This window comes from Rhopilema esculentum, chromosome 20, assembly GCF_057945365.1.
Source record: "Rhopilema esculentum isolate cy_ngs chromosome 20, ASM5794536v1, whole genome shotgun sequence".
NCBI lineage: Eukaryota > Metazoa > Cnidaria > Scyphozoa > Rhizostomeae > Rhizostomatidae > Rhopilema > Rhopilema esculentum.
The window spans coordinates 11482442-11493723 of record NC_142834.1 but is presented as its reverse complement, the minus strand read 5'-3'; the positions used below and the strand labels follow the sequence as shown (position 1 = coordinate 11493723).

Here is an 11282-nt window from a genome sequence, read left to right as displayed (position 1 = left end):
TAAATAATAACTGGTAAAATAATTACACTAAAAGCTGAAGTCATTTATCAAGAAAATCACATATCACGGAATGTTTTTAATTGGTTTCCGAAAGTGAAAACCAACTACGCTGCTTCTCAGTTTTTCGTTTACACCAAATAATACTTTTCAAGCTCTATATTTGAGCCAATTTTCTGGTAAACAACGAAATCGTGTTCATAGATCACACAAGGCCTTTTCTACTCGCATAGACTGGAAATGCTTAATTCCAAATTAGGATAAAAGTTTTGGTTTTAATGACACAAAAATTTTGTTCCCCATTTATTAGCACAAATGGAATGCTCCACTAACAAATAAAAGTGCTTGATGATGTAAACTCCGAAACGCAACCCCTAATGAATCACTTGTCGTGTCGTGTCGTGCTTTTATCGTGTCGTGAATTTTTATCAAATCAGTTAAAATAATCTTATCAGATATTTGCTATTGTTTCCCTCCTGGCTCGTGTCAGGCTCTCTAAAATTAAAACACTCATGGTAAAAAAATCACATCAATTTGAAATATTCTATGACCAATTAATGCGTTGACGCAAATTATATGTCATTGCTGGCCCAATGGCTGCCAATTTTCTCCAAATATGGGTTGGATTGCCCCAATGAGGTGTATGGAATAGAGATCTTATTGGATTGCCCAAAAGAATTTTACTGCAGTTACATTGACTGCTGTAGAGTGGAATGAATGAATGGAACACCGTCGAGCTAGAAAATCCAATTTATGAATAATTGAGCGAGCCATTATTCTTTTTTTTCAACCATTCTATCAAAACGAGCGAATCGGGTTCGACTCCATTTCCAATCAGGTTTCTCGAAAAGTCGCGAACGAGGACAATTAGGATTATCTCCTCCGCATTGACGTCAATGCTGACGCACGATCATTTGCGATTTTATCTTCGGAATGCGACAGTTTCCTTGACAATTTGTTTACTTCTCCATGTTAAAAAACTCAAATTTATCATATTTCTACATATATATCTTCAATAAAACTTGCCTTTGTCTACCTTGCTTTATTTATTTAATTTCCAAAAATCACTGTTTTAGCTTACGTAGTATAGGCCATATTATCGGTGGGAATTTCGCAGATTGTCGATTTTTCTCGTTCCGCGTTTTTCGGGATGTCCCGCGATTTCCGGAAATTTGAGTATCAAAGCTTGGGTAAAACCTTTAAGCGAAAAAATACTTCGTCTTTAGAAAATTTATTTAACATGATGTTTCGAGCCTTAATGGCAACCTACAAAACCTTCAGTAGGGCAAAACTACAGCGGAGCCCGAAAGTTGCTGGGGAAATCACTGATCGGGACTGTTATCGTTCAACCGGGGGCTAGGTCTCATACAAATGTTTCCTCGAATAAAGAATTTACCATTTAAAAGATTTTTTGATTAGGAGCTTGTTTATGCAAGAAAATTTATTTTATAGCAAATGCAAATGTTTTTTGTTATTTTGCTTATTCTTAAGAACTTTTAAAAATGTTTGTTTTTACTGAGTAAGTACATGTCGAGCCTAAACCGGATTGACAAGAAGTGGAAAGTCCCCCCCTGGTTGCAAATTTGAAACGGCCAATGAGAAACAAGCTTTCAATTTCTATATAAGCCGCACACTCAACAAAGATCGTTAAGTTGAATGAGCTTGTGTGAGTGAGTACAAGTCGAAACGAACTTTGTGATTAAAGACAAACTTGAGGTAAGAAAGTTTCAGTATACATTCAAATATGACGGAGATCATACGATTCGGTAACGAAAATTTTTCATCTGACGGATATCAGAATAGTCAAACGACTGAGGCCAAGATCGCGAAGGATGTTGCCCGGGAGTACATCTTCCTCAAAGTTGGACGACCGCTGAAGAACTCTCCTCGAAGAGAAACAGAAATTATTGTCAGGTTAAGTGAGGAAATTGAACGTAAGCATGACATGCTTCTTAAAAGTATGTGCAATAGACTCAATATAAATTCCGAAAATGCGTACAAGACATTTTGCGAAATAGCCGAGGAGATATTCAAAGACGATATCAACTGGGGAAGGATTGTTGTCCTTTACACATTCGCTGGAAAGCTAGCGATCCACTGTATGAACAATAAAATGGATAACATGATTGATAAAGTGATCCTATGGCTAGGAAACTTCATTGCTAGAAAGCAGATTTGGATTAAAGAGAAAGGAAATGGATGGGTAAGCTTGATTTAGGTCTTGTTTTTCATGTTTAACGACCGTTTAAATGCTGTTTACAAGAGCAAGAAAGACAAATATGGGTGTTGGCTTTTAAGTGCATAAGCCTCTGCCTTCAGGAGGTTAATATTGAATTTTTGTTTTCTTTACGAGATGGAATTAAAATAAAAGCCAGTGTTCCGAAATATGGTCGGCGTCATAGTAAATGTGATATCCAGGTAGTCGGTTTTCGCGGTTTTGTTTTAAAATCATAACATTTATTCCGTTAAAGAGTTATATCTAAATAACAAACATTAAATTTAATCAGAATTAGTTCTTCTGCATCGGACGTGCCCCATAGTAGGATGGGCATAGGCAATAAAACATGCCCTCCCGCATCTCCTGTTTCGTGTAAAAATTTAACGTATTTCCGATTAGCATTGCTTGCATATTTTGAATGTAAAACGAGGAAAATGTTTCCAGGTCTTTTGGCGATCTTTTGGCAAAATCCAAATGGTTTCCAGGCGTTTACAAGAGAAATGTCATCGCGTGCGAGACCTTGTTTGATTATCTCGAGACGCGTCTGGAAGATATTCATGAGCCGTTATGAACGACAGCGAGCAATAATTGCCTCTCCCGTGCCATCAGATATTTTGTTAATGTTTGTACTTCATGAAAATTATTGTCGTTAATTCACATCGTCACTGACTTAAAAACAAAATTGTTTTCGCTCGATTAGAAAGCTACAATGTCTACCACCCTCCGTTTCTATGACAATGAAAAAGTCGCAGATACCACTCGCCCGTGTTACCAAGAGCTAATTTTTCAAATATATGCCAAACTATTTTAAATTTTCAAGAATTTTCATCCATTATGAAAGTTGACGGATTTTTCTATTTGCCCTGGCTGTTTGCCCCGGAGTTTTTCTCAATAAAACATACAACTGATATTTTAAAATTTGAAGACCTAGTGCAAAAGGCCTAATGTTGGAAAGACCTATTGTAAAAATGATCGAATCGTTAGATGGCTTGCTTGTATAGGGATAAAATTTACTCTTTATGTAGGGTTGACTGCATTTATCTGCATCACAAGACCTAATCTGCTGCTTGTTTCTAAGAAGACATTTCCTGAACATAAGTTACAAATATTTTAATCATGGTTGCATTGTTGTTTGAACTTACACAAAGAGATTTATTTCTATACGCATTATTGGAGAAAATTTCAGATATTTATCCTTTTAGAATTTAACGGTTATATTTAAACATGTTCAGACATGCTTGTTACAAAGAAGCTTTCTCTCATTACAGACTGGATTCATAGAAACTTTCAGAGATGCCAAAAGTGACAATGAAAAAATGTGGTACCAGGGGCTGGTTGCAACAACTCTCGGACTTGGAACACTAGCAGCAGCCTTTTACATACACAGCTAATGCACATGACATGACATCACTGTGGTAGTTGACAATGGGCTGGTGGGTGTTGCATCAGAAAGTCGCACTGAAGGTTCTTCATTGGAATGCAGGGTTGCAACCATGGCTTGTATAGCAGTATGAAACTGGAAACTAGCCTGATCTGTAAAGGATTGAGGAAGCTGAAAGATGTTGAAACAAACTGAAAGTATTTTAAGACCGCTGGAGGAGGCTTAGCAACACTGAAGGAAGTGGAATACTCAACAATTGCAACCAAAGACCGATAAGCTAACAAGAATTGACAAACCTTTTTGAACATTTCTTCAAAACATTTCTTTTAATTTTTTGGCCCTTGTGGTGCTTATCTGGGCTGCATCATACGCTGTACTTTGATTCAGGGTTTTCATCTAATGAACTTTAAGCTTCAGTTTTTTGATTGATAAATCAATTCTAGTTTATTTTGAGCGAGGGGCAAATCACTCCTAGAAAATCTCAAACACCTTTTGTGAAAAACCTAATGTTTTATCTGAAAATCCCTAGAAATCCTTTTGTTTTTGGAAAAATCTGGTATGCTATTTGCAATAGTGAATTGCCTCTCGGTTTTGAGTTTTGGATATTTTTTTTTTAATTTTGATATATTTTGCTGACCACGCAAGGCTGTTTCAAGCTATTGGCAAGAATTCCAGATCCAGCAAATTGTCATGCACAGTGGTGAACAATAATGGCTTTGTCAGTTGTGAATAGGATATATAAATATATATATAGATATTAACACAAGAGCTATGTATAAAAGAAATAATAATTTATTGTAAATATGTATGTAAACTATTTAAAGAAGAGTGGAGAAAAAGAAACAAGAGAAATATTACTATCTGTAGTTTTGCAGCCTGTCTATCTGCTTGGTATGTTACAGAGGAAGGAAAGTAGCTTCTGGTTTGTGGAAAGGTGTTGAAATAAGTTCTAAGTTGAAATTTTTTAATGTAACCAAAGAGAAATGAGAATACAAAGGTCCTTGAATGATAAGTAATATATTTTTGCTGAACCAGTTTAAACCTCAAGTCAGCACTTTGAAGTCAAGAGGGTCTAGGTGCTCTGCCCCACAGATTTTCATGCATCAGCTATGTCCTAAATGCTCCCAGAAAAAGGACAACACCCTTAAGTGTCGGACAAGAATGTGTTTGTAAAGAATGAATTTGTTGATTGAGGGCCATGTTCAGACTAGAGAAGTCCCATGACCATGAACATCAAAGTGCTCTGACACGAGTGAGCCTTCTGTGTAATCCCAATCCTGTGCATATGCCCTTCTCAGAAATTTCACTATATTGCTCGTTGTATAACTGGAAAGCTTTGATGCAAACCAAAATGGCACCAATTTGAAAAAAGTTCTAAAAGAATAGACTACCGAAGTCTGACGTCATCGAAAATCGATTTTTAGAATTTCTATAATTTGGCCACAAAATCTTAAAGAACGGCATAAAATACCCATCAATATGCAAAATTTGTTACATATGCTCAAAATTGGGCGAGATATGGCCAATAAGAGATTTCAAGTTTGCTAACGGATTACTGTTACTCTGCCCTAGTTCATAAAGTTATGAACCAAGACCAAATTACAAAGGTTTGATGGGGCAAGAGCTTGTGCTCAAGTGGCTATATCTCAGCCAATTCGTAATGCCTTTAACTGATTTTGCATATTTAAAGGTTTTTAATGCTGCTCTTTCAGTTTTTGGGATCAAAGTTAAAAAATTCTAAAAATAAATTCTTATGACGTCATCACTTCGGTACTCTATAATACCTGGGTATTTGGGCCAAGAATAAGGCAGGTAAACCCTTTAAAATTGTTCCATGTTTATGGAAAGGTGCATAAAAACTCCTTTCAAATATTATAAATTTTGCAAGCTAGCTAAAAGATATTTGTAAGTAAATCGAAAAATTTCGTCAAGAAGGTGTCGTCCGGATTCTACAAGTAAATGTTTTAGGCCCCTTTAGTAACCTAGTATTTGCATGTTGATTCATCTTATGTGACCTTTATTTGAAATGCAAGATCATAAGGGGAAATAGTCGAACAAATGATACGGTGTGGTGTTGATGAAAAGGGTGGGGCTCTAGCACGAACTCGAAAGTTGAATGTCTACAATATCAGAATCTCCCCGCATTGTTTCAATCCTGGCTTTTTCAATTATATATATAAGCCGATTTTGTAAAACGCCACAAATTTTTTGTAACCGTGTTTTCAGATATCGTCATCCTCTAATTCTATTCCCTGTCAGCATCAGCTCTCAGTTAGTATCAGGTCATGAGGCGTGCTTCTTCTAACGTCTAGTATATCGAGAATGCCCTGGAACATGACTGTGGGAACAGGTCACTGCAAGTGTCGAAAACTGTTAACAGCTAGGATCAGTGCCAGTGACAGCTGCCTGTGCCTGTGTTGTGGATACCAGACACGATTGCAAAACCCCAATACCAAAAATGTTGACATAGTTGAAAACAATAAAGCATAATTTCCAGACAAAATGCAAACAGAGCAATGACGTGAATATCTGCAAACAAGACTTGGTTTACTGCTAGATTTATCAAGTATTCTTCTCTAGGTGCACGCAAACTTATTGCTAAACATGGATATGTGTTCCTAGTCTTGTTTGCCTAACCATTCTGGCTTCCATTAAAGGCATTCGACACAGATGGAAGCGGTTGACCAATCGAATTGCGCACAGAGAAAAACATGTGAACAGTTTCCGCCTTTCTGCTAATCGGCGAAACCCTAGAGTTGCTTCACCAATGGTTTCACGCACCCTAATCGAATTATTTTTGACATCGCTGTACTTGCGCATTTAAAATTCCTCTAAGATGGCAACGTTTTCATGCTTTTATTGTAAATAGACCTCATTATCGCTTTTAAACCTTGACACAGATATCAGACAGCCGTACGTTTGTCATAAAACACAATATTTGAAACTATACTTGTTCAACATGTCCTTTTTTGGAAGTCTAGAATAAACACTACCCGATCGCTGACATTTAAACATAAATTGTCTGAGTCTCTCAAAGGCTGATTTATGTTTATGATTTATGTTTTCTGAGAATAAAGAAATGATAGTTCTTATTCTGGATAAAAAAAAAGAAATATAAGTTCTTAGGGCATGGGCTACTCTTAGGTTTCCTTTTTATTTTGCAAATTTGAATTTACACTGTGTATGCCAACATTTGAAAGATACAGTACTACCTTGTCATTTTTTAGTACAGCTGCCTCTACCTTTATGAATTTAGACGAAAGTAACATGTTTTGGACAAATTTGATCAGGGTGGTAGAAAAATGGCACCAAAGGCTTTTCTTTATACGCCCCAAAGCCCACTGTTTTATGTTGAATTGAGTGTGTAGTGGCCTGTAGTATACACCAGTTCGCTTCTACTAATAATGACACTGACAGGGTCCGAATGTTGTTTCTCTCTCCTCTTTGCCTTACTTAAATTAAGTTACGAATACCTTAGAGAAGGATTAATTTCTGCAAATATTTTTAGATATAACAGATTTGTTCAATGTATACAAAGAGGTCCATGTCGAATTAGAATCGATTTTTGGTAGTGGCCTTAAGAGTTTGCTACAAAAGAAATCTGGTGTTGTTTATAAGACTCAAATTTTCTTTCACGCCTCAATTAATCCATTCACCAAACTCTTGACGTTTTTTTCTATGATACCACTTTCAAGCAGAGTTTCGTCACTTTTTGCGTTCTTGTTTATGTCTATTGGCAAGAAATTGAGTCTAAGCGAGACAAAGAGATAAATAGAATTGAAGCCAGACAATAAGATAAGAAGGACAGTGACCAGGTCATCAATGTAAAAACTAGAATTTCATTTGCATACGCAATTTTGTGATCACTATCATCTACTTTTTCGTTGATTTCAGCATGTTTCACACGAGGAGGTGGTATTTTAAGCTTAGAGAACCAGCTGCTGTGAGAAAGAGAGAATTATTTCATATTTGCGTGGGTTAGGCTTAAATTTCGCACAAACATCTGCGTATAGTTTTATTGCATTGCATTATTCATAACTATTTAATTGACTTGAAGATTCTATTTGCTCCTTAAAGACAAAATATCTGTGAAATTTGCAATCAAAACTGGGTGAAGCATGTTTTATTCTAACTTGTTGATGTCCTGTTGCTTCAATGCAGGCTTCTTGCCAGTATTTGCAAGAAAGCAAAGCAAATCGGTTCCTTTTCTCTTTGTAAAGATCGATGATAACTTGAATTATTCCTTTTTATAAGAAAGCACGTATGAAGAAGTTGAATAGATCTTCTTTTTAGGTATTTTAATTCATTTTCAAGGTTTATGGAATATTTTGTCCATCCTAATTTATAAACACAGCACGTTTTTGTTATGTTTGGAATAGATTGCACACACGAAGACCAATGCAAAATAAAAACTCAGTTTGACAATTTAACAATCTGTTCGATGCAACTTAGTGTTTTTGCAGCAACAGATTTAGCTTTATATTGCTTTCCTCAAGCTTCAACATACAAATTTGCAAATTTTTATGCCTTCCATGGAAAATTTTCAATGTTAATGGTTCGTGTTTCCTCCAGTTCACCGTACTTTGCAGCTAAGAATTATACTAGCTGTGCAGCCTAACTAACCAACAACCTACCTGCCTAAGCGGAACAAAACACACTGCTCGGTGTTAGGTTTCACACCAAACTAGGTATTTCGACCGTTCTGGACCTAGAGCTCAATGAATTGTGACCATCAGGGTTGGTATTTAGGTGCTAACGAGTAAAGCAAAACAGCAACAAAAAACAGAATACAAAGAATTTTGGTGCAACACTGAATGAAGAAAACAGGATCTCTTTTGTGGAACAATAGTTAGATTGCCTATTCTCCAGACCCATAACTTAAAAGTACAGTTAAGCTTTGTATAAAGAGCAGAACGGTTCTAAGTTGCGAAACCGAGTTCGGCCTTAAAGTAAGGGTGGGTTGTTAAGCTTTCGTTTTAATACAATGGAAAAGCAACCGATTCTTTATAACAGAGATTTATAACTTGGGTCAGAAGAATGACCGCTCCCTTGCTACTACGCTACAACAGGCCTGGGTATATGACATTAGCTACTACAGCCTGTGTAGTACGAGCTAGTAAAACGGCACCACAGTAACTAAAGATGCAACCTCATGTTGTTTTGATGCGTTCTCCGAATTAAGTAAACTAACCTTCTTATAAAAAAGATGAGAAGAAAGTTTTTGCGGAAACAATCATTTCTTTAGCCGCCCAAATCATTGGAAAGATAATCTAAATGTGAAGATAATCTTTAAGATAAACACGAGAGAAGCACCTGCCACCATCTTCTTCAATGAATTTATTTAGCTTCGTCAGCATTGTGCAGACACTCTTTTGGCAAAAGCCGAGAATCATACCGACAATTGCCATATACAGACGGATACAGGGTCTTCTACCGACCAATCAGTACCAAGTACGATTACAAGTGTGTACTACATTTAAATGAATGCATGAATGGGTATGACCATTGACGAATCAGGCTGCATTCTAGAGAGTTCTCACTGGTGGCTGTTTGTGCTATGACGACTGTGTCCTGTAATTCTTATTGTAATGTCAACAAACAAGGGACCCACATTAATAATTCAGCACATCCACCGCAGGTCCTATTGTAAGCTTGAATACAATGACGATGCCTTACTCAGAAAATTTATTCTTAGTATACCACAAATTTGAAATTAAAAAAATAATGTATATGACAATTGGCTTGAAAGTTTACTGTTTGTGAAGTTGTTTGTCTAATGGACGTTTTGAAAAGAGCGTGTATTGTTTCATGTCAGCAAAATTGGGGATTGTCTGATCATGAAACTTTAAACTTGCTCATTAGCCAACGATATAAGTTACCTGTGGTAGTTGAGGCTATTACCTTCTTATTTCGTCATCAGCACCCACAATTCATTGCTCAATGTAGACTAACGCAAGGTTTTCCTGATTAATTTAGTTACCAATAAAAATGCCTATGAGAATTTGTTTAAAATATGTCAAAAAGTCACAACAACCAATAACTCAACACAACCAGTTGCAAGTTTTTACGGTCCAAGTATGAATTTGCTTAATACACATTTTTAAACCGACTACCTCTGTAGGTCGCAAAGATGAATAAGCTCTGGAACATTTTATAGAATTCCAATTTCAAATCGTAACATGTAAACCAATAATCTTAAGTGTGAAAATATAAAAAGGCAATTAAATGCAAGCTTGAATGTTGATAAGTGGCAAGTGCAGTTACAGAAAGCCATAGAAGTCTGTACTTAAGAAGCAGTTGATATATATAAAAACAAAGTTTAGGCTAAAACAATATTGGCTATAATTAATAGCAAACCACGAAAGCACATTGCTAAGAAAATATGTTTCTTTTGCAGAATAAAGAGGCAATGCTGAGTTGAAATACGCTATATCTTTTTATAACGGATGATTAATTATTCAAGCAGGCTACCTTTTGAGACCCCCATATTTACAATGCAGACCCTGTGACTCTTTGAATTGTGTTCTTGACGCATTTTAGTAGGCGGTACAGTCAACTCATGTGAAGGCGCTTTGTTGTAGACATGACGTCATGGCGCCATGGAATAGAATAGCCACAGAATATTCTGTAAAATAGCTTAGAAGGGTTTTCAATTGTCTTGAGGATACAACCTTGATCAACTGCGAAAAGCACTTAGACTGACTTTCCCAACATCTCTATACAGCTAGCAAAAACATGAGCCTGCTGGGATTTTCAATCATGATCTCCCATTGAAATGTTTATAATAAATAGCTGTGTTTACACTCACAACGAACAGAACACCATGTCTTGCCACGTGCCGTTCTGAACATGTTTATGGAAATGACGAAATATTTATTTAACTGGCAAATATTCTGCACAGTGCTCCTCACAACAGTTTTTAAAGCTTCTGAAACAGGACATTGAGCTCGTCTAGTTGGCAACCAATCTACTTGTTTGTATCCAGTATGGATTTCCTTCGTATCCTTTACTGACCATTTCAGGATCATAGCCTATCTCATTTTGAGTATCTTAACTAATCTCTCATTCTAACAATAGACAAGTTATCCCTTTTTTGAGCAAGGCAACTGTAACCCAAGTTCAAGTGTAAATGATACTTCTTGCATTTGTTGCAACCTGAATTTCGAAAGCAGTTCTAGGGCAATGAGAAAATATGCTTATCGAGCAGAATCCTTCACCTTCCCCTCGATGTGAACACATCTCGTGAACCCAACGTTCGGTCATGGCATGGCAGAGATTCAGTGACGGATTTAAGGGGGGGGGGGCAAATGGGGCAGTTGCCCCTCCCTCGACGAGTTGAAGCAAGTCTGGCGCCCCTTTTTTGGAAATTGTGCGCCCCTTTTGAAGAATGAGAATCAGGTGATAAAGTTTCTGAGACCGATAGGCTAATTTGCTTCAAGGATTACTTAAAAGTAATGTTGTTTATTCTGAAAATGGGTCTGAAATTGTTGTATACAGCGTACTCTCGTCACCAATTTTTGAAAAATTTTCAGCGCCCCCACTACCAACTGCCCCTCCTTCAAATTTGCTCTGGATCCGCCCCTGCAGGGATTCGAGCCCTTGGATCTGTAGACCCCGACCCTAACCACTGAGTCATCCTCACAATACTTTCATAATGTCTTGTGGTTCTTCTACTTAAGTACAAGG

General features: G+C 36.8%; 1 protein-coding gene across 1 annotated transcript; it reads left to right on the top strand.

Moving 5' to 3' along the window:
* The first annotated feature begins 1635 nt into the window (after positions 1 to 1635).
* LOC135687629 (apoptosis regulator Bcl-2) lies at positions 1636 to 4453 on the top strand. Its single transcript, XM_065204234.2, has 2 exons — positions 1636 to 2200; positions 3484 to 4453. The coding sequence occupies exons 1-2, from the start codon at positions 1742 to 1744 to the stop codon at positions 3604 to 3606; spliced, it is 582 nt and encodes a 193-aa protein (XP_065060306.1). The 5' UTR covers positions 1636 to 1741; the 3' UTR covers positions 3607 to 4453.
* The last annotated feature ends 6829 nt before the right edge of the window (positions 4454 to 11282 follow it).